This window comes from Sciurus vulgaris (genome assembly GCF_902686455.1).
Source record: "Sciurus vulgaris genome assembly, chromosome: 10".
Classification (NCBI taxonomy): domain Eukaryota; kingdom Metazoa; phylum Chordata; class Mammalia; order Rodentia; family Sciuridae; genus Sciurus; species Sciurus vulgaris.
The window spans coordinates 103,001,170-103,025,576 of NC_136470.1; the positions used below are offsets into that span (position 1 = coordinate 103,001,170).

At 40.8% G+C, this 24,407-nt stretch overlaps 1 protein-coding gene across 2 annotated transcripts in view; it reads left to right on the forward strand.

Moving 5' to 3' along the window:
* Window positions 1-480: 480 nt before the first annotated feature.
* LRRC31 (leucine rich repeat containing 31) overlaps window positions 481-24,407 on the forward strand; it is an 80,616-nt gene continuing 56,689 nt past the window's right edge. For both annotated transcript variants that reach the window (XM_079155778.1, XM_079155779.1), the window contains exons 1-8: window positions 481-571; window positions 8,956-9,099; window positions 12,067-12,234; window positions 14,597-14,764; window positions 14,996-15,163; window positions 16,143-16,310; window positions 19,125-19,292; window positions 22,548-22,715. In XM_079155778.1, coding sequence (XP_079011904.1) covers window positions 529-571; window positions 8,956-9,099; window positions 12,067-12,234; window positions 14,597-14,764; window positions 14,996-15,163; window positions 16,143-16,310; window positions 19,125-19,292; window positions 22,548-22,715 — 1,195 coding nt within the window. In that variant the 5' untranslated portion in view covers window positions 481-528. The remainder of the gene's footprint in view (window positions 572-8,955; window positions 9,100-12,066; window positions 12,235-14,596; window positions 14,765-14,995; window positions 15,164-16,142; window positions 16,311-19,124; window positions 19,293-22,547; window positions 22,716-24,407) is intronic.

Below are 24,407 nucleotides of genomic sequence, written 5' to 3' on the forward strand. Positions count from 1 at the left end.
CAAGTCCGGTGCTGAGGCAAGAGAGAAGTGGAAGATTTGGTTAAGCCCATTTTTAAAGCTTGACTATGGGGAGCCTGAGGGTTATTAAACTATTTTATGTGAAGAAGAAATTTCCCAAAAGCATTTTGAAAGGAAAAACGAAACAAAACTTTTTTTTTTTTTTTTTTTTTAAAGTCGAGCATGGCAATGTGCAGGTGCTTTTCCCTCGGAGCTCCCAAGTCTTCCTTCCCGGTAGGTGCTCCTTTCTGGATTCCTTCTTGCATTTCTCTCCTTCCTTTGGTTTCCTCTTCCGTTAGCTTGGTTCCTGCGCTGCCTCTTGCCTGCCCTGGCTATCTTGCTCCTTGGTGTGATATTAACCTGCACAGATAAACCAGTGGGCCTCAGAACTGGGTGGGGATTTGTTTGGGCAAATTACCACATCCGGGAGCACCTCCAGCAGTGTTTTCTTGAGACTTGGTAGGTTGGAGTCAGTGCATTTAGGAAGGGGGCAAAAAGTGAAGCCATTCACTGAGCAGCTCCAGAGAGAGAATGGCCCTGCATCAATCTCCAAAAGGTGAAATCGACCCTGGAGGTAAGTCTTGGGTGGGGGCTGGAAGACCAGCATGATGATATGGGCCTATGGGGAGACTTGAGATCAGGGTGAGGCAGCCAGGTCTGCAGGCTCTGCTGGATTTATGAGAGAATCCCAGTAGGGGGTCCTTCCTGCCTCTTTCCCAGACCTCTGGGGTGGTGGCCCAGAGTAATTGGAGCAATCATCTGGTTCCACTGCTGTCTGTTTCTGGGTAAACCAGGACTGGACACTGCTCTGATATGAAAAGAAAATCTAAAAAAGGAAATGGAATACCCAGTTGTGATCCCAAACTCCAGCACTCCAGAGGTAAAGCACATTCCATCCTAAAGACTTGGATGGGTTCTGCAAGGTCAGTTTTTAAGATTTTCTGTACACAATGTTTCAAGAACTGTTCTGGAAACATAATTGCAGAAAGAAGTATTTTATAGAAAGAGAAGCAATTTCAAGAATCCCTGAATTCCACTTATTATCCCTTTAGTTTAAGCCTTTAACCTTTCCCAAAACTATAAGCAAATATCAGGAAAGATGAGAGAATGACCCCTAGGGTCCTTTTGGCCTCAAATCACACCGGACTCCACCCCTAACCTCTATTCCTCCTTGTCCCTTAACTCCAGGCAAATCAGGATTCATGCCTGGAGCCAAGGAAGGCCCTTCTAGAACTTCATGCCTGGCAGCTTTTGAGCTTGCTCTTTCTTCTGCCTGGCATGACCTTCCCTCTCTTTGCTGTTTTTTGTTTGTTTGTTTGTTTGGGTTGGTTAATTTATTTTCAGAATATGTACATCTCCTTTCAATTAATTTGCTTTTGCTTTGCTTACTCTATCATGAATTTCCCTCCCTCCGTACACACACACACACACACACACACACACACACACATTATTAGCAAATATTCATCTATGTTCATATAGTTATCATCAGTGTTTTTTCTACTTTGATACAAACACCTAAACAAAGTTTTACAGAAATGGAAATAATACAAGCTGCTTTGATTTTTTTTTTTTTTTTTAGAACAGCATTTTTCTTCTCTTTTTAGGTTATGTCCCATAACTTTACAATTACCTGACACACCCTTCTCCCTCCCCGCTCCGGCCTCAACACTTTTTCCAGCTTTATTGCTCTTCACATTTTAGTTAACTCCCAGTTCTTCGGAATCCAGGCAATGTCACATGTGCTTAGTCTGATCTCTGAGGCAGGCTGCGCTCACCCTGGAGGTCCTTGACTCCTTCTGCCCTCCTCCCTGACAGTCCTGTCCCATGTGATCATCATGGGCACACAGGTCCATCTTCCCACCTGGTTACCATTCCATCAAAGAGAAGAATGTGACTTGATCTTCCTTGAACCTCTTGTGTCTAGAAATGATAACTGGCCCACAGTTATTTCTTTAAAGTATTCATGGAATGAATGAATTCTTTACTGCCAACATGTTTTTCCATAGGATGGTGGTGCAAGGCTGTAGTAAAGTACGGAAATGGATAAGATAAAAAGGAGCTGCGCCAGGTGCGTGGCGCACTCCAGCGACTCAGGAGGCTGAGGCAGGAGGATCATGAGTTCAAAGCCAGCCTCAGCAACAGTGAGGCTCCAAGCAACTCAATGAGACCCTGTTCCTAAATAAAATGCAAAATAGGGCTAGGGATGTGGTTTAGTGGTTGAGTGCCCCTGAGTTCAATCCCTGGTATCCAAAAAACAAATAAATAAATGCTCATTTATTAATAAATTAGTAATTGAATAATTTTGGATTAATTAATTAAATAAATAAAAAGGAACTGCATGCCAAGAGAAGAGGCTTTAATTAGATAAATAAAAAGGAGCTGTATGCAAAGAGAAGAGGCTGGGATGCTGAAGGCAATTTCCTCCAGGGACAGCTTTGCAAACAGCCAGCCCTGCTTAGAGATACCCTAAAATCCTCCTTTATCAACCTCTGTTACAAGGGAGCACTAATTGGCTGCTGTAACTTAAAATGTATTGGCACAGTTGATACGGTTTGCCAAAGTAGTGTTTAATGACCTGTATCTCACAAAATAACATAGGGCAAAGTTGAAAACTCAAATACTCTTTGGCTTTGTATTCGCTACCATGTGTTGGTTCTTGGATCCTGGGTAACCTCATTCATTTTTATGTTAAACATTACCAACAATAAACAGAATGAAACAGAACAAGGGAAACTCACGGAAAGGAGGATGTTTTGATCTCATGCAGTTTTGACAGAGTATTGTTTTCTTCTAAGAAATCCTAGAAAACAGAAAGCATCAGGAAACTGTCTACTGAGAAAGAACCCCTCCAATTTGACCAGGAGTCAAAGGAGGAAGAAAAATTCCTTAGATGGAGAAACTAAATCCCAGATTTCATTTGCCAATAAATTTTTTGGGTGCTCAAAACTCAGCAGAAAAGAGAATAGTGACTTTAAAACAACTGCTCCCTAGCCTGGCAACGGGTTCCAGAGGACGGTCACCTCAGACACTGGAAAATTATTTGCTGCTGCTATTTCTTATTTTTTAAGAATAATGTTTTCCTGTAAAGAGATCTTGTGTGTTAACCCAAAACGGATTAGCGTCTCTATGCTAAACATTTATGTTACTTACATGTTTTCAATAGTTTCACTTTTCAAAAGCTTTTACTTTTAGATTACAAAAAGCAATATAATATTACGAAAGGTTTGATAAAAATCCCCAATTTCCTTTCGTTGTAACAAAAAAGATCATTTCTTTCTCTCCATGTTATTTTGTTTTATTTTTTCGAGATGACTTCTGGGCTCAGAGGAGTCCTCAGCTGGGACTACAAGTACGCACAGTCGCACGCAGCTCTGTCCTTGCTTTAAGATTGGCTTCAGTCTCTTTTTGTAGGTATGCATTTATGTGCGGTCAGCCAGCCAGTCAACACAGTGCCTACTATGTGCCAGCCACTGCTAGAAATGCAGCCATGAGAAAAGGACATTATGTAAACAAAAAACCCCATGCAGATATATTCCAGGTGTGAAGTGATATGGTGGGGGGAGGAGAGCAAGCTAAGAAGGCAGAGAGTGATGGGGGCACGTGGCACTATTTTAGGTGGGGTTAGAGGAAGGGAGTCTCATCTGGTGGCATTTAAGCACAGATCTGAATAAAACCAGCCACGTAGAATGAATGAATGAAACTCTAAGTGCAAAGACCCCAGGTGAAAGTGAGCCCAGAGTGTGTGAGAGCCAGCCAGGAGGTCAGGGATGCTGAAGATGAGAGATGTGGGGAGACCCGTGGGAGACACGTCCAAGAGGTAGTTGAAGCCAGGGAGGCATCTTTTGCACAGTTGTAATGTTACTGAAATATGGGGGAAAAAGGAAAATTATGGCACCGGAAAGAGAGGAGCAACACTTGGAGACATAGAAGAGCAAGGTTTCTTCAGCACTGGGGCAGGATCAGTGAGTCCTCTCCCAAGCTGAGTACAGCCCTTTGTTCTCAGTATCCTCTATGCAGTACAGACTTTGGGGTTTCAAGACTTTCTCATGTAAGTAATCTTGATGTTGCCGCATTTCTCCAGGCAGCTCTGGTTCCTGCCATAGATGCTGAGCAAGCATGATTGCAGAAGCAGAAACTAGCAGGTTGTAGCTATTGACAGAGATAAAAAGAAACATCTTAGGAAGGAGTTGCTGCTTCAGTAACAGTTTACCAATCTCTCCTGACCTTACATGGGGCCTTGATCCTACTTTCAGGACACATTCCATTTTTTTTTTTTTTTTTTTTAACCTTTGGGACCAGGGACTGAACCAAGGGTGCTTAGCCACTGATCCACATCCCAGCCCTTTTTATTTTTTATTTTGAGACATGCTCTCACTAGGTTGCATTGTTTGGCATCAAATACATACTTGCTAAATTGATGAGATTTAAAATCTTCAAATCTGTGATCCTCCTGCCTCAGCCTCTGGAGCCACTGGGATTACAGCCATGTGCCACCACACCAGGCACAGAATATATTCCTTTTTAATTTTTACTTTTAAAAGAGATGATTTAAAAAAAATTTCTTAGTTGTACATGGATATAATATTCCATTCCATACTATAATTAGTTTCTTTCTTTCTTTCACCCTCTAGTGAATATCACTGGCTTTTTCCTATTTCCTGCTTTACTGTCTTTTGGCTATTTTTTCTTTCTTTCTTTCTTTTTTTTTTTTTTTTTTTTTTTGGTATAAATTCCCAGAACAGGCATTACAAATTAAAGGATTATAAGAATAAAAACTGTCAAATTTCTATCCAAAGTTATGTACTATATTCAATGTCATCAATATATTATCTATCAAATAAAATGCATTTTAAAAACATTTAAAACATTTCATGCAAACATATACAAAAATGAAGCAAACAGTAGAAGAAGTCCCCTTTAGCAATTATCAACCCACAGTCTTGTTTCATTCATACCTACCCTCATTTCCATTGGATTCTTTGGCATCAAATACTAAATATAATGCTGTTTATCTGTACATAAATTAAATATATTTTAAGTATTTTTTGTTAAGAGAAAGTTAATGTCTATTTTTAAAAGGAGACCATCTATATCAGAACATTGTTCATATTTGTTTTAGGGTGTGATTTGGAGCTTCAGGAAAGTGGTTAATGAATTCCTGTAACGATGCTTAAGTTAACAGTGCTAAACCAAGCAGCTGGTCATCCCTGCTGGGCAACACTGGCCCCTCAAGATCACACTTGGCTTCTCCATTTCCATCTTTCCCCAAATCCAATGGCCCCTGGAATTGTGTTAATTCTGCCCTCAGAGACTCCGGCTCCTCCTCTCCCTGGCTATTGTCTGCCTCTCACTGCTGCAGGCAAGCCTACCTTCCTCCACACTATCACTGAAGGCTCCTTCCTTCCTTCCTTCCTTCCTTCCTTCCTTCCTTCCTTCCTTCCTTCCTTCCTTCCTTCCTTCCTTCCTTCCTTCCTCCCTCCCTCTTCCTTCATTCATTCACTTCTTTCTTTCTTTCTTTCTTTCTTTCTTTCTTTCTTTCTTTCTTTCTTTCATCAGGTATTGAACCCAGGGGTTTTTAACCACTGAGCCACATCCCCAGCCCTTTTTATATTTTTTATTTTGAGACAAGGTCTCGCTAAGTTGCACAGGCCTTGCTAACTTGCTGAAGCTGACTTTGAACTTTTGATCCTCCTGCCCGAGCCTCCCCTCCCAAGCATGGTCTTCAGGTAGAACAGACAGCTGTCTCTTCTTGACCTCAGCCTTCCCCTGACCTCCCACCACAGCCCACATTCATCCTGTTCTCCTGACATTGTGACTTAACTTGCAATGTCCTGAACTGGCCATGTTTTCCCCAAGTGGTTCCCTGTGCCCAGAAAAACCTTCTCTTGTATCACCATCCTCCCCGGAAATACCCACACACCTGGGTGGCTCTCACTCATTCTTCAGTGCAATTCAAACACCACTTTCTCTTAGAAGCTTTCAGAAGTCACTCACCATGCCTGGGGCCACTATACCTGAGGTTCTTATTGTCCCTGAGGTGTGCTACGTGCACCCTTGGTGTGCCTCTATTGCACGTCTCATCTGCCCTGTGACTGTGCCTTTCTCGTCTGTCTCCAATAACAGAAAGCTCTCTGAACACAGGAACTTGTTACCTTGGTTCCCTGAACAGTATCACTCATGTAACCAGCATTTCATAATGATTTATGAAAGTATTGCTCTTCACAACAGAAACCAACCCTGACATTTAAGTAGGAAAGGAACTTAATGAAAAGACACTGGTGAACTCACAGAATCAACGGGAGAACCAAGAGATTTTGTTCAGAGTTATGGCAGCCAGTAAGAGGCCCCAAATCATTCCACAGAGCTACTCCTGTGACCACTCCTGTGTCCCCCACAGAGGGCTGAACCTCCCCACAGCCCAGTTCTACAGATTCGGCTCATCCGTTTTACACAGAGCATGACATAAGAGATCATCTGCAGAAAGTGTTCACAGACTAAAACAAAAACTAAAATGTAATCTTTGAAGAGATGTCCAGCGGTCTCTTAAGTTAGTACTCATATGCAGGTGTTTCGATCAAGATGTATCATGTTGGTTTACTTTGGTAATTGAGGAACTGTATTTATTCATTCAACAAATATTTATCAAGTACCTCTCAGGTAAAGGGCACTGCCGAGTTCCCTGTCCATGGGAGGCTCCAGTAAGTCACTATGCTCTAGAGAAATGAGCCAGGGGGAAAATACATCTCCTCTTAGAGGTCTAAATCCAGACTCAGAGAAGTGAAGCGAGTCGAGCATTTGATGGGCCCATGACCTGAAGTGGGTCTTCTGTCTGTGCTGCCTTGGACTGTCAATCATCTCAAACATTACAGAGCACGCAGGTATGCGCTGGACCGAGAAAAGAGTCTTGAATCTGTCAGTTGGTAGGTCATTGTTGGTGACTTTTGAGAAATGATTTGGATAGCTAAGTGTGACAACGAGAAAGTAAAGTGTTAACTGAGCGTTGTGGTGAAGAAATTGGGCTAGCAAGTACAAACCACTCTTTCTAAACAGTTGACAGTAAAGGAAATGGTTGACAGAACAATGACTCGAGGAGAAAACAGAAGAAGAAAGAGAAGATTGGTGGGGCTGGAACTTTAGGTTGGAGATTTTAAAAAGCTTAACAACTAAAGAGAAGACAATAAGATACAATGCAGAGAAATATTTTAAAATACAAACATCACACACACACATACATTTGCTTTGGGGGAAAAAAAAACTATTCTGAGTTCTGGCTCTGCTTCTTACTATTAATTATTGTCTAAGTTTCCAAACCTATGAAATAGTCTGTAACTTTTGTCATTAAGTTTAGGCAAAATGTCCTGTACATATGGGCAGGTAAGAGGCAATCCTTCCCCGTCCCCTGATTCACAGCTCTTCTCTGCCCCACTCAAAACTACAGTTGCTAGATAAAATACATGTAATGTGGGACATACTAAAAATAATGCCTTGTGTACCTGAAATTTGAATTTAACCGAGTATCCTGGGTTTTTTTTTTCCCCCCAAATCTGCCAATGTACCACAATAGAAATTTCAGACCAACATGAAGAGGTAAAATGGAGATGGTGCTGCCTCCTACTGGTAGAACACGGCAATACCAACCATCCCAACAAATGTGCCCACCTGTTTCTTAAAAACAGCCTTACAAGACACACCATGGATGAGAAGTGGAGTTTTATGATCCTTCTAATCTTTTAGTCTAAATTTATTACTACTACAGTCTACTATCTTCTAATTTTCACTGGTATCCACTATTCATCTTAACTATGTAGTTTTGCTTGTTTTTGTCAGGGTTAGTAAGATATCACTGTGCATTCAGAATATATGATTTCCTTTTGGATTTCAATATACTCGTTTTATATATTCAAAATTATTCTTTTTATCTGGGCATGGTGGTGCACGCCTGTAATCCCAGCAACTTGGGAGGCTTAGGCAGGAGGATCGGGAGTTCAGTCAGCCTCGGCAATTTAGAGAGGTCCTATGCAACTTAGTGAGACCCTATCTCAAAATAAAACATATAAAGGGCTGGGGATGCATCTCAGTGGTAAAGCGTCCCTGAGTTAAATCCCCAATTCCAAAAATAAATAAATAAAATTACACATTTTCACTTAACAAAACCTCTTTAAAGTCATTCTCAGTACCTACATCTTTATTTATCCTTACAAAAGTATGATGTATTTTATGTTTGTTTTACATGCTGGCACATGCAAATAGAAAAAGAACTGGCATGTAATAGGTGCCTAATAAAGTACCTTTTGTTGTTAGAATGATATCATGTTAACATAATGCTATTAGAGAACTTGTTGATGGGTAAGTAGTCCCTAAGAGCAAGAAGGACAAATGAGGCTTTCTGAAGTAATTCTTTGGCAGGAATTAAGAAAATACCAAAGCTCTCCAGCACATTGCTGTCCCTGGATTTCTGTGTGCCAACTGAACCATCCAGGGACTGACCAGCACATGGTTTCCTCACTCTCCCTGGCCACCTGAATCTCATTGACAGTGATTTCAATGCTTCTCCCCTTTCACCTGTTTTAGTTTGGGGAGGCAAATATCTGAGCTTCCTGCCTGTCTGTTGTATTTGCCAAAGGTACGTGCGCTTTTGAAGCAGCAAGCATCTCAAAGGCTGGGCTCAGTTGCCCAGGAATTCAATTCTGTCTTTACACTGATAAGGCCAGGGAATGTCAGGAAGAAAACCACTGAGTGACTCAGGCTCCTGAAGTGCGTGGTGTCTGGGCACCTGGCAGCAGGAACAGGGTCAAGTTTTGTGCCAGATAAATGCCTCCCCTCTGAGGTGAGGTTTCACAGGGAATGAATGGTTCAGGCTTGTTCGCAGGGTTTCTTTTCACCATCTTATAGTGATCATTAAGGCTCTTTAATATTATCTGTCATTAACAACCAATTTTCCTCTATTTTATATAGATAAAACTCTCAGTTCAGAAATGGAATTGGGATCCAGAATGGAAAAAAATGATCAGTTCCTGCAGATGCTGGGCAAAAAGACAGCCAACAAGCATCTGGATTTGAATAGCTGTGGATTAACAACCGCAGATGTGAGGAAAATGGGTCTGTATACAGCTGACCTTATATAGAGGAATACAGGGCTTTTATGTTGAGATGAGCAGGCAAAACATTATCAGTGACTCTTCTGGTAAGCCAAAATTTGCTGAGCAGTCCTAGATAATCTCAAAAAGAGCTGCTGTAATACGGTTTATTTATTTATAAGGTTAATTCAGTGGCACATGCTAGTCATTCCAGCTGCTTGAGAGGCTGAGACAAGAGGATCATAAGTTTGAGGATAGCCTCATCAATTTAGTGAGACCCTGTCTCAAAATAAAAGAGGCTGAGCAGGGCATGGTGGCGCATACCCATAATCCCAGTGGCTCAGGAGGCTGAGGCAGGAGGATGACAAATTCAAAGCCAGCCTCAGCAACTGAGAAAGGTCCTAAGCAACTTTGCAAGACCCTGTCTCAAAATAAAAAGTTTTTAAAAGGGCTGAGGTTAATACTTCTGGGTTCAATTCCTGCTCTGTATGTATAAATAAATAAATAAATAAATAGGACTGGGAATGTAGCTCAGTGGTAGAACGCCCCTCAGTTCAATCCCGAATACTGGGAAAAAAAATTAAGTGACCCTTCTTCAACCCTTCTTCAGTCTTCAGAAATTTGAGCTGAGTTTAGGAGCTTGATTTGTTTTTTCCTAAGCAAATTTACTTACCTAGTAATTACCTCTTGCTCCTTGAAATACATCTGTTCTTGCAGATGATAATAAACTCATAAAACTCATCCATAAAACTGAGCCCTGCTGGGAATTTAAAGGAGTAGCATGCTGCTCATTATTGCGGAATGAAAAGTATGACTCTGGGCGATCAGTGCTTGCGCCGTTGTGTAAACGCCCGTATTCCCGCCATTTGGGTGCTCCTCAGCAGAGGCTTGGTTGTGCAAGGCCCTCCTTCCCCACACCACCATTTTTTTTTAAACTCTCTTTTTCTCAGATACCTTAAAACCATCCTTGATGTCGATCGTATGTGTCTGCCGACAGAGAGGTGTCGAACAGAATCTGTTTTGAGTAAGGGGTCCGTTGGGGCTGCTCTAACAGAATACTGTAGGCTGGGTGATTCATAAACCTACTTCTCACCGTTCTGGAGCCTGGGAAGTCCAAGATCAAGGCTTCATAGATGTCACCTTCTAATGTTTTCACATGGTAGAAAGGACAAAAAAACCTCACTTGAGCGTCTTTTATAAGGGCATTAACCCCATGCATGAGGGCGCCCCCCTTGTGACTTAATCACCTCCCGAAGGCCCCGCCACTCAGTACTATTAAGCTGGGGATTATCAACGTATGCATCTTGGGGGCCTGTGAACATTCAGATCACGGCGCTATTCTATTTAACGGTCGGGACAGGTCTCTTAAGAGGTACTGTAAACCTGTGGTTCTTCATGCTCGTGTCAGAATCCACTTGCAGAGGACATGGAAATTCAGTCACCAGAGTCTAACTCGAACCTAAGGAATCAACCTCTCAGATTAGGCCCCAGACTGTATTTTAACAAGCCTCACAGGGGATTCTCATGCAAGCTGAAGTTTGGCCTCTGGCCTATATTTTGTGAACGGGTATTGCATTTTCTTAATGAGATAACTAACAGGAAGGAGGCTTGATTTCCTTCATTAAAAACAAAATCGGAGTGAAAGGTTATGGGACACCATCACTGCTAATTCAATGTTTGTTGTTAAAAAAGCACGTGGTTGGGGCTGGGTTTGTCGCTTAATGGTAGAGCGCTTGTCTACCTAATGTGTGAGGCACTGGGTTCCATCCTCAGCGCCACATTAAAAAAATAAAAAAACATCCTTACCCTATGTACATGTATGATTACTCGAATGGTGTGAATCTACATCATGTACAACCTAGAAATGAAAAGTTGTACCCCATTTGTGTACAATGAAACAAAATGCAGTCTGTAAAAATAAAAATAAATAAAATAAAGCTATATATATATAAAAAGGACAAATCTTAAAAAAAACATGAGTTTTTTCCTTTTCCTTTTTTTGCCCTAATGTATTCAAGAGTTTAATATTGATATTAAATATTATAATATATAATTATATATTAAATATATATTAAATCAAAACATAATATAATGTTTTGATTATGGTGAATAAGATGCAATTGCTAAAGTGTTTTGCATGTTAGTAGAAAGAAAGCTTCTTATTTGTCACATGGTTTCAGAATTTTGGAAGACTTAGAATCCCTGTGACTAACTACAGAAGTACGGCAGGCACTTCTGATGTTACCACCATTTTGACATTCAGGGCAGAGATTGAAAAGCAAGCAAGCAGAGATGCTTTATCTCTTCTACTCTGGCATTTCCATTCTCAAGTTTTGTTGGTTCAGGAGATAAATGCCTTTTGAGGATCTTTTCCACAGAAAATAAATTAATGAGCAGTGGCAGAGCTGCGGAGAAGGCTCCAATCAAGCTCTAAGCCTGTGCAAACCTCCACTTCTTGGTGCATTTAAGTATAAAGTGGTGTTGACCATGTAATCAAGATAAAAAAGAAAAGATAACAGACACAGTCAATTTCAGCAGTCCTGGCTATTAGAGCAGTCCCTAGCCCTTCAGCTTGAGGATGCAATAGGGTGAAGGAAAATGGATGTCACGGGATTTTGCAAAATAAAGGGACTAGAATACACATCACAGTCACAGTGATAGCAGCAGCAGCAGCAGCAGTAAAATTATCATTACTGCTATTGGGTTCAACCACAATAAAGGAAGTTCTAAAGCATCTTGTGGAGACATGACCATGTTTTCAGGGTACAGTTATTTAGCAGAGATAGAAAGCATCCCAAGAAATAGGGAAATTTTAATGCCATAAATTCTCCAATTGCATAGCTTGAAAGATCCCTGTTTTGCTGAAAGTCAATCTCTCCCAGCCTCTTACAGTGCTAAACTAGATCCTGTGCACAAATGATTTAAATTCTGTTTACTACAAATTACAAATTACATATACAAATCTGAATTTTCTTCTGTTTACTTCTAGTTGCTTTGCTGCCTTTTTTCCCAGACTTGGAAGAACTGGATATTTCCTGGAATGATTTTGTAGGTGGGAACCTCCCCTCAATCACTCAACAAATGCAGGTTACCAGCAAGTTAAAAGTCCTGAGGCTGGCTAGTTGCAGACTTACCACTGAGGACGTTCGAGCCCTGGGTATGATGAATGCTTTCCCGGAAGCACCTTTATACCTCAAACCCTCAAGGGTAAACAAGCTGTATTACAGGCTGCCCCAGTGATCATGGTCAAGGGCACTACATATTGCAATGCTGTGTTGGGTGTTTGTGCAACTGCTGAAGAGCTATGTGACCCTGTACTTAGTGTTGTGCTAAACTTTGTGGAGCAAGGCTGACCAGATTCCCATTTTCTCAGAGTTTAAGTAAGGCTATTGTAGCTCTAGCTCGCTCTGGGTCTCAGTTATCTCATCTGTAAAAGAGAGGAGTAGATAATACTTAAGTTCTTTTCAAATTCCAGAATAATACCTCCCCTATTTTCCTACCCCCATTTTAAAAAAATTGATCAAAACAAGATTTTAACTAAAAATGATGGTTTAACTAGAACTAGAACCTCAAATGAATTAATTAGTTGATGTACTGAATATAGGATAAAATCTGTATGAAGTCATACTACTTACCCAACTTTTTGCTAAAATGCTTGCTGGCTTGTTAGATATCATGAATGCTTTTTATTCTTTTTTGGTCTGAAGTTTCTTATTTTAATCATTTACACCTCTTTAAAGAGTTCTGTTAACACAGTGTATGCCAGCTGTCTTCTGTGGTTAGTCCACGGTAAGCGGAGGCTCCTGATGTCCCTGGTCATGCTTCCCATGGCAGAAGAGAAACAATAAACATCCTGGAGTTGACAAATCGTAGCTCTGATTTTTAACTAACTTTGTAAACATACTAATTTAACAAGTAATTTGACCTTTCTGAAATTTAGTCTTTTTAAATCTCATAAATGGGGGTAATAGCTGCCTCAAAAAATTGTGGGAGAACTAATTAATTTCTGGAGAGTGCCTACTACATGCCTAGTGTATAGTAGTGCTCAGTAACTGATTAGTTCCTTTTTTCCCTATTCTCTCATTCAAATTACCTCTCTGGGGGTTTACATGATCAATATAGCCGATCAGTTAGCAGCTGGTTATTATGTAGCAGAGTCTCAAATTTAACATACCATTAATCATGTGTGAAAAGACAGTTTGCTTTCTTTATTTTCTGTGATTTACCTGAGCTGCTTCATGATGCTTCATCTTAGGAATCCAGGAAGTGGAATTTCTGCCCTGAGATCCATTCCACACTTATCTGGTCTGGAAGAGACTCAGCACCCTTGTCACTGAAGCTTTGTGACCTTCTCCTTGTCCCAGAGCTGTTCTCTCTAGAAGAACTCTCAAATCCTCTCCCATCAAGGAGAGCTTATTTATCATCCATACTCTGTCCTTCTCACTTAACCTTAATGGCAGGTGGGGTATAGGGAGAATAAATGGTTTATTGATGTGATAACATAAATGAGGAGACATTTAAAAACTGTTACCTTTCTTACAATTGCTTAGTGCTGGATGGCAAATTGTCTCCAGTATCATGTCCATTGCAGACATAACTAATCAATCATCACTCTTTCTCTTAGATCCTGGGGATAATCACCTCAGGTTGACTGGCAATGACCCACAAATGACACTTGTTCATTCCTGGTTAAGATCTTATAACTAATGGAGAATATGCATTTCAACATGGGACTCCTGGACTCCCCAAAGCTTAACCCATGGAAAGTCCCAGCCCAGTTGCAGACAGTGGAAGGAGGCTTCTGGATACAGGCAGCTTTCCACAACCTTAACTTATTGGTGTAAAGATTGATACTGAGCATTGAGGAAGTACTTTTGCATGTGTTCTATTCCTAAGGCAGTAAAAATCGTTCCTAAGGTTAATCTCTCCAGTAATTTCCCCTGTTCTTGCCCAGCCTCCGTTCGAGTCTCCAGATACTTTTCTGTGTGAAATGACTTCAGACAGGAAATGGTCAAGTTTCACCCCTCCTTCACTGCACTTCTCTACCCTCAGAGGCTGTGTGGCTGCCGTAGCTGCTAGTACCTGGTGTTCTATTATTAGCTCCTCTCTGTAGTGACTCGTTCAGCTGCATATGATATTCTTGATGTTGAGGTGAGCTTTAGCCCATGGTAACCAGTTCACTGCTTTGCCTCACTTCTACCCCAAACCGATCCCAGAGAAGACTGATGAGATCAAGCAGATGGACTGGTACAGATATTTACTTCCACAAAAACAAATCAGTAGAACCATCCTATTGATAGGTGGATTTTTTTTGTTTGTTTGTTTGTTTACAACAAAAATTTTTTTTGCTTCCAATCTTGGCTTCAGAATTTGAAGAGGGGCTGGGGTTATAGCTCAGTTGGTAGAGTAAACCTGGCCCAGTTTCCATACGCCAGAAATAATGGTTGTACTGATTTTGAAATGAATTTCTTGCTTTTCTGTGTAATGATCAAATGAATTCTCTGACCATTTTGTAACAGGAGAAGCATTTGAAATGATTCCTGAACTTGAAGAGCTAAATTTGTCCTGGAATAGTAAAGTGGGAGGAAACTTGCCTCTGATTCTTCAGAAGTTCCAAAAGGGGAGTAAGATACAAGTGCTTGAGTTAGTGGATTGTGCCCTCACATCAGAAGATGGGGCATTTCTAGGTAAGTGGAATTTGGAAGAGTTTTTCCCAGAAAAAAAAAAAAAAAAATGGGAAGATGCCCATAATTGGTAGATTGCAAATCTACATTTGCTAGACTTCTCTTACCCTGTATTTTAAGCGGGACTCACTCTATCCTTAGGTCTTAGGAAGCTGCATTCTCTCTCCTTGTCCTGGACTTTGGCCTGCCACATTTTTACAATGTTACTCTTGTTTGGATTTTCCTTTCTTCCAGGTCAGTTGCTACCCAAGCTGCAAAGTCTTGAAGTACTTGATCTTTCCATCAACAGAAACATTGGTGGTGGTCTAAACAATATTGCTCAGGGATTACAAAGTATCTCAACTCTGAAAATATTGAAGTTACATTCATGTGGATTATCACAAAAGAGTGTCAAAATATTGGGTGAGTTAACAACATATATATGAAATATAAAATTATATACTATAATTATAGAAGCCTTACAAATATATATATTTAAAAGCTCTTAGGAAATAAAATGTAAGCAGTGGATAAATTGGGGAATAAAATTATGGATAATTTTAATATTCTTTATGTTGTAGTTATTTTCTTTCTTTTTTTTGTAGTTATTTTCTAAATAGTTTACAGTGAACATATACTTTCATGATTACAAAAACAAGCATTTGAAATGGCTGACTCTGAAAAAGGCAGGATACTTTAGGTATGAGATAGTAGGAAAAGTGAAAGGTTTTGTGATACTAAAGCTGGCAGGTTTTCTGTTTGAAAACTTCAGTGTTATTTTATGCTCAGTATAGGAAGGAATTGATACAGATAAAAATAATGGCTTCAGGGCAGGGGCTGTAGCTCAGGGGCACAGCACTTGCCTAGCATGTGTGAGGCACTGGGATTGATCCTTAACACCACATAAAAATGAATGAATAAAACAAAGGCATTGTATCCATCTACAACTAAAAATATTTTTTAAAAAATAATAATAATGGCTTCGATGGTGTCCGTGGTTAAAAAATTACCCTGTGTAAAGTCTCCAGGTCATGGGAAATGACACTGTGTTTTTCTCTCTGGCTTACAGAGCCTGTAATATTCTTCTCCCTGGCAACTTGCTAAGTCCAAAAGTCTATGTAAACTCCAATGCTCAACAGTTGGGGGCATATTCAAGGGTAGCCACGGGACTCAGGTCAGAACCCCTGGCAGTCCATGCAGACATCAGGGAGCATGTGTGTGGGATCATGTCAGGTCCACACAGAAGCAGCTGGTGGGAAGTGTACCGTTACTCCTTCTTTTGGTTTTTGACAACGCAGCGTGCTCACTCAGTCTCTCTTCCTGCAGGGCTTCCGCCTTCCTTGTCACATACCTTCCTACCACATTGAAATATATCAAAATACCATTTTGACTCTCTTTTTAGATGCTGCTTTTAGATATTTGGGTGAGCTGAGGAAATTAGATCTTTCCTGCAATAAAGAGCTGGGTGGAGGTTTTGAAGATACATCAGCCCTGTTGGTCATGCTAAAGCACCTGGAAGTCCTAGATCTTCACCAGTGTTCACTAACAGTGGATGACATAGCATCACTGAGTAAGTATACGCTGCAAAGAAGAGATTTAGGAACTTCAGCATATGCTTGGAAACTTGGAGATGTACACTTAAATTTACTTTTTATGAAGTTATCAGAAGGATCAAATGATCAAAGTTCTGAGAATGTCCCAACACAGTGTTTGGCATGTACTGAATGGTCAGTAAATGTTATGAGTCTAGATTCCTCCTATGCATGACTGTAAATGATAGATTTGGCACTTGGAGAAAATTTTGAATTTGTTTCTGTTTAGCTATGAATCTTTTAGTGTCACAAAGCAGATTAGAAATGGTGCAAAAAGAGAATGCTAAAATGATATTCAAATTTGCCCAGTAAAATCAAGCCACTTAGACAATAAGTGAAACTACAGAAAAAGAGCCAGGTAGTGGGTGCTTGATGGATAAACAAAACAACTTAAGATAGATTCACTTATTTCCCTACTACAAACATGGGTCTGTCTTTGCAACATGTAGTATGTGAATGCAATTTCCCATAGCAAACAGAGCAAGCATAGCCGTGAGATTAAGGGTTTTATTTTGATCCATGGTCCCAATAAATCTTGAGCACATATCTGGAATCTGAGCATGGCTTACCATTTAGACCTCTATGACCCTAGCTCAGGCCCCTGCCATCTCATGTCTAGATAATTGTAAAAGCTGAATAGTCTCCATGTTCCTCCATCACTCAGGCCCTGAGTTCTCTACCCATTCTCCTCATTCATTCCATCCTGGACACGATGCCCTTCCTGACCTCCAGACACACCAGCCTGGGGGCTTTTGCTCTTGTTCTCTCCAGATCATGGGCAACTCTGGGTCAGAATGTGGGTCTCATTTAGTACCTGCACATTGCTCAAGCACAGGCACCTGCAAATAGTTGGCACCCAATATATGCATGTTGAATATATGAATAAATGAATGGATGAGTGGGAATCATGAATAAATATAATTTTAAAAAATTTTAATACGACTTGGGAAGAAAAAGAGTAAAATAGGTTTTTATGTCTAGCATCTATCTTATAGAACTGCTAAATTATTTCTCAGGTCCTTATCCCTTGATTTGGGAAAATGAGAAAAGTTCAAGGTTTTTATGAAGATTTTAAAGTAAAAAAAGAAAATTCCTTTTGAATGCTGCATGGAACAGTATGTGGTATTACCATTCCCCTTAACTTATCAGAGCCTGAGAGTCACACCTAAAGAGGAATGTGTGAGTTTTCAGGCCATTGGATTCCCTTGGTACAACCAAATAACATGAGTACCACATCTTATCTTCTTAAAGAATGTGTATATGAGAAGAATTAAAGTGCCCAAGGATCTCCACGGCCACCACCAGGATAACTGAGGGATAATCCTTCCTTATCCAGGTCACAAATGCTGATATGGGTGAACGACCTCAGAAACCTATTATATAATAACTATACCAAATGGCATTGTTCTCCTCCTGCTTAAATTTTTAAAGGCTAAAACTGCTTTATACTTTATGATGCTAAATCATTGAACATTCATTTATCTGATTGTTGTGGATAACTCCAAAAAATGGAATTATAGATCATTTAGCCAATAACTATTGATTAATATTTTAATTGTGTGAGGCACCATTCCATGGACTACAGAAAACCTCAGAGAGTCAAAGAGGTTCAGTATGGTAGGGGCAGGAACAAAACCATACCTGTCTGAATTACATGGGGAGATTCAAGATGCTGATGGGGCTGGAAGAAGGGTAAGTGGTTACCCCTTTTGGGGTGGAAACTCCCTGCCTGGCCTTCCTCCCCTTCCTTTACTTCCTCCCTCCCACAAGCTTTTGCACCTCTGATGTTCTGGGTATTGACCCCACTCTGGGGTCGAGGTAGTCCCCCATACATAGAACTTTCCTTCAGTGAGGAGACAGAGAACAAATACTAAACAAGAAAATATCATGCAACAGTGGGTGCTGTCAAATAAAATTGGGGTTTTACTTTAGATTGGGTGGCCCTGGGAGGCTCTGAGGTGACCCAGCACCATGGAGATCCCAGGATACTGCATTTCCTGTCTTGGGAGAGCTGGGGCAAAGGCCTAGAGGCAGGAAATGCAGCACAAGGATAGTGAACTAGGGGTAACAGGACCCCACTCTGGTGCTGTTATTGACAGGTGCCCGTTCCAATTGCTTGGTTTCACTGCCTTCCTGCTTTCTGGTACTTATATCCACCCTCCCCCACCTTTTTGTGTGTATGTGTGTGCCAGGGGTGTTTTATTACTGAGTCACCTCTTCAACCCTCTTTATTTTTCATTTTGAGACAGGGCTTGCCAAGTTGCTTAGGGCCTCACCTAAATTGCTGAGGCTGGCCTCAGACTTGTGATTCTCCTGCCTCAGTCTCCCAGTCTCAGTATTACAGGCATGTGCCACCACACCTGGCATGGTGCTTACATTCTAAGAAAAGACTGTTATTATGTACCAGGTACTGTACCAAGTGCTTTACATAGACCAAGTCCTATCTTTATAATGATCCTGTGAAGTAGGTATTTTATGGTCGAGAAAACGAAGGTTCAGAGTGGGTAACTTTTTCCAAATCACACAGCTCTGTAGTAGCGGATTCAGGATCAGAACCCAGTTCTTTCTTGTCTCCAAAGTCTTTGTTCTTAACTTCTGGTCTGGGGAGAAGCTTGGAAGTAGAAAAGACTGAGCGGCTCCCTGGGAAGGAGGCTGTTTGGAAGGTGTATAAAGGGCTGGGTCACACTGGGGAGAGTTGGTGACTGTTCAGTTAAGGGGATTGTGACAATCCAACACCAGATGGCTGTCTGTGAGATGGTGCCTAAAACGTGTCACTGTTGTTATTTTAACAGCCCAGGTTATCCCTTTGCTCTCAAATCTTCAAGAACTGGACTTATCGTTTAACAAAAAGATGGGCAGCTCTTCTGAGAACCTACTCAGCAGGCTCCGATTTTTACCCGCATTGAAGTCGTTGCTCATAAACAACTGTGCTTTGGAAAGCGAGACTTTCACAGCTCTAGGTGAGAGAATTGCCCAGATCCCCGTAGGCACCATGCAATCACGTGGGAGGGAGGCCCCACTCTTTCTCTACGCACAAATCCCATTCCAAAGCTCAGGCTACATGAGGTACACAGAAGTCATGAAGTTTATGACTATAGTTTACTTGTCTTTTTAGGAAATATGTCCTCTTACAAGTGATCTTCTCAAGGCCAAATGAATTATTCTGAACTTGCAGATTTAACATTTTAAATTTACCCTTGTATATGACCAACTCTGGAGGGTCTACACCCATGATAACTTACAGTTTTGCAGAGGTGTCAATCTGAATTGAGACTGCTATGCACTGATGAAAAGTGTGAGTCTAGCTGACTGCCAAGTTCACTTCCCCACAGTTCTTTTTTTTTTTTTTTTTTTTTTTTTGGTACTGAGGATTGAACCCAGGGGTACTCTACCACTGAGCTACATCCCCAAGTCCTTTTTATTTTTTATTAGGAGACAGGGTTTTGCTAAGTTACCCAGCTGTCCGTGAACTTGCAATCCTCTTGCCTCTGCCTCCCACATTGCTGAGATTGTGGGCGTGCATCACAGCATGCAGATCTCCACAGTTCTTGCTGTGCTTCTCAGGAATCTGGATATACCTCGAGTTCATGGGTATACTAGCCAAGATCAAGGATCTACTGGATCTAAAATTTCTGCCCATTCAGGGGCAAGAGTATGGTCAGCAAGTAGAAGGAGCTATTTTGACGCAAATGACTGTAGCATTTTTCAGAATATACCACCTGGGCAACCAGCACTTTGTGTCATGGTGCTGCCAGGTCCCCAACAGCACCTCCAGGTTCAGCTATTCATTAGGATGACTCAGGTCCCAGCATATAGTTGTACTCATGGCCAAGATTTACTACAGTGAAAGGGCACAAAGCAAAACCAACAAAGGGAAAGGTACACGGAACAGTCCAGAGGAAACCAAGCACAAGCTTCTAAGAGTCCTCAATGGAGCCAATCAAGGCACACTTAGTTCCTCCAGCAGTGAGTTATGATGACATGTGTGAGATATAATCTCCCAGTGAAGTTTGCCTGGACTTTTTATTGAGGCTCAATCATATAGGCCTCCTCTGCCTGGCACATTCCAAAATTCCAGACTCACAGAAGGAAAGCCTGGTGTCCAGCACAAACCTTATTGTAAGTACAAACTGGTTAGGCACAGTAAACTACCCTTATCAGTTAGAGAGTGGGGATAGCATTCCCCAATTCCAAGCTCCCAGATGCCAGCAGAGGGCATGGTCAGTAGCAGGCCTTCCTGGGGTAGGAGTCTCAGGCCTGGCTATGTTACCTCTTTTTCGCACACGTGCACATGACTAAAACCATTGGATCTGGGTACTTCCTGGGTAGTGATGAAAACAGAGTCCTCCTCTCTGACCCTCTTTCAAGTGCTATGCCAGTTGACACTTATTAAAAATCAAATCAATTGTACTGTGGATCAGACAAGAACTATTATTAATGGAATAAATGCATTCTATTAATAAAAATAAATGCATATCACTAACCCCAAATTCTAAGAACTCTAAGGATACTCTTGACTTCCTTTCTATGTGTTCATCCATGTAGACCTGGTTGTTGTCAGTACTGCTCCCAACTGTAATCTTTCATCTCTTTGCCATGTGTCTGGATAGGGCGAAATCCCAGGTTATGTTCCTACCAGATCTGGCATTCTTTATTGGTGTCACAGAGAGTCCATAGGTAAGCTTGAGGGAGCCTGTGAGCTCCCTAAAATTGATTACAATTATTCTGTGTGTGGGGAGTGTTTGGTACATTTCCTGGCTCCAAAGCACCTGGAATTCAGTCTGCCTGAAATCAAATCCTGACTCTGACTTTTAAGGCCTGTGTGACCTCAGGTGCTTACTATTTCTCCATGTTCCAGTTTCCTCATCTATAAAATATAAAATGAAATAATAGTACATACCTCACAAGTGTGTCAGAATTAAGTGGGTTGATGCATGTAAAGTTCTTAGGAAAGCTTAGTAAATGCTCAATAAATGTCAGTTGTTGATGTTTATTGTGAGGAAAGAGTCTATAAATTTCATTTTCAAAGCAAATGGTTTTTGATCACTGCCCAGTTAAAATAACCCAGTGTCTTTCTTGTAGCATCTTAGGTGATACTTTATATCACTTTTTACTTATTCATTTATTTATTTTGTCGTACTGGGGATTGATCCCAGGGACTTGCACACGCACTCTACCACTGAGCTGCACCCCCAGCCTTTTTTACTTTTGACTTTGAGATGGTCTTGCTAAGTTGTCCCAACTGGCCTCAAATTTTTGCTCCTGCTGCCTCAGCCTCCCAAGTAGTACCCTACCTTGCTTCTATAAGAAAAGTTTGATTTTTCTTTATTGTACATCTCTGCATTATAGGTGACAGATTTTCTTATAAACTATTACAGAAGAATAGATATTTTCTCTTGAACACATATTATTCTTTATTCTTTTATTTTGATACTGGGGATTGAACTCAGGGCACTTTACAACTGAATTACATCCCAAGTCCTTTTAATTTTTTATTTTGAGACAAGATCTCAGTAAATTGTTTGGGGTCTCACTGAATTGCTGAGGCTGGCCTCCAACTTGTGATCCTCCTGCCTAAGCCTCACTAGTCACTGGGATTACAGGCATGCATCATGGCACCTAGCCATATTATTTAGAAAGAAAACAGAATACTTAAAATATGTTTAATTACTATGCTTGGGAATAAGTTATTTTGGTTAATTTTAACTTTGGGTTTAACTGAGAATCAACTGGAAAAACTTTCCATTTTCTTTAAAAACTTTGCAGAATACATGGATTCTTTTCCTTGCCTCAGTAATTGCAGTGAAGTAAACACAAATATATCTTCTTGTTCCAGAGTCTTCAGGAGGCTTAGCCCCATCTCTGACTTTTAGCAGTGACTGTACAGTGGAACATGTACCCAACCAGGGCATGCTCTGAAAATCCTGACTAGTTTCCAAATACTTTGACTCTTTCTCCTTCCTAAATATGAAGAAAAGGAAAGAAAAACCCCAGTCAATAGTGAATTCCATTTAATCAAGTTTTACTTTTCTGAAGTTTCCAATGTTTTCCAAACTAAAAGTCAACCATATAAATTGACACCATGAATTTCAGACAGGAGAAAACAATCTCTACAACTTTCTCAACCCCGGGTATATTCATATGTTGCTCTGACCTGTGTTCCTCAAATTCAAGGCTTACTATATCTAAATTGTTCTCATCATTATCACTTTTAGTTGAAGCCTCTATTCACCTCCCCGCTCTGGAAATATTCAGCCTTTCTTGGAATAAGTGTGTTGGTGGCAACCTGAAGCTGCTTCTGGAAACGCTAAAGCTTTCAACATCTCTTCACGTGCTGAGGCTGAGCAGCTGTTCCCTGGTGACAGAGGACGTGGAATTCCTGGGTTTGTATCAAATCATTCCAAGGCGGTCTTGACATGCAGAGCACAGAGATGGTGAGGAGGGGGAGGCAGTGAGGCCTGGGGCTAAAGCTTCCTCTTTCCCCACCATCTGCTTAGGAGAGATCTGGTTAAAATGAAGGGCAATTCTAAAAGCAAATGGCAGGCTTGGGATTGTGGCTCAGAGGTAGAGCGCCTGCCTCGCACGTATGAGGCCCTGGGTTTGATCCTCAGCACCGCATAAAAATAAATAAATAAAGGTATTGTGTCCATCTACAAATTAAAAAATAAATAAAAGCAAATGGCAGTGGAAGGTGTTTCATAAGAGGAACTGGCCCTAGATAGGTGAGGGAGTTCCTGTCCGCTTCTGCTCCACCCCTCTCCCATGCGTTGAGTTTTCTGTGTTCACATGGCCCTCATCTACATTTCACTTCCACAAGGTTTGCCCTAGCCACGTGATATTTGCACTACTACTTAATTTTACCTCCGAATTGACCCTTGCTTTTATTTAAATGAGAAATTGGCCAGGCGTGGTGGCACATGCCTGTATTCCTAGCTACTCAGGAGGCTGAGGCAGGAGGATTGTGGAGGTCAGTCTGGGCAAGTTGGACCCTAAAAAAAAAAAAAAAGGAAAAATGACTGAAGATGTAGCTCAGTAATAGAGCTCCCCCCTCACCCCTAATCTCCAGTACAAAATAAATAAATGAATAAAGTAAACCAAAAATATATAAGAAGTAGGAAACCAATTTTCACTCTAACTGAAATATATGTATCAATTCTTAAAGAGACTAAACCATTGACTGCTGAAGACTGTGAGGGAAGATTCATTCTCTCTCTTTGCTAAAAAAATAAAAAAGAAATAAACAAATCTGGCACTTTCTCCATGTCAATTTAGAAAGACATAAGGGAAATTAAATAACTTTTATACTGTGAGACTCTAGGCAATATAATACCTGAAATCACTATACAGGTTCACTTCCCCTTGGGAAATGATGAATTGGAGAGTATCTGTCCACTATCATTCCTTGTCCCCACACCCCCATCCTATTCAGCCACCAACTTCCAGATCTCTGAAGCCATGAGCACCCATGCAAATGAGGTAGCTGTATCTGTGTTCTCAGTGTATACCACCAGTTCTGCTCTGACTGGACACCTGTACCTAAAAATCACCTGCTATGCAAAAACCACTCACTAATAACCCAGGATTTATGGTTAGATGCACAGGACTCAACACTTCATCAGTGACACATTTAAAAAAATAGAAACTAGTAGAAACGTCAGTAGTTTTTTCTGTGTTAAAATGGTTAAGAAATGCCTAAATACTACAGTAAATATGGTACTTTGGATAGACCTGAAGTTTGCCTGTGGAAGTGGACTGTTCACTGGTGGAAGAAGGATTACCTAAGGTCAAATAGAAAGTTCCAACACCAGATGTGGTTGAGTGAGCATTGTTGTTCCCCTGAGGTGTGTGCATGCATGCAATTTTATTCCCATGTGCAGCTGGGGTGGTTTTATGTGTTTACCTGGTGTTTCCTGTAGGTCATTGTGCAAAACAAACAAGGAATTTGCATTATGCTCAAATTGTTCCCTGACATTTCAATCTAGTTGGAAGAAAGTTGCATTCTAAGATTGGGACAAAACATTGTGGTTTATGTGTGCATTTCCCTAATGATTGATGAGGTCAAAATCTTTTTATGT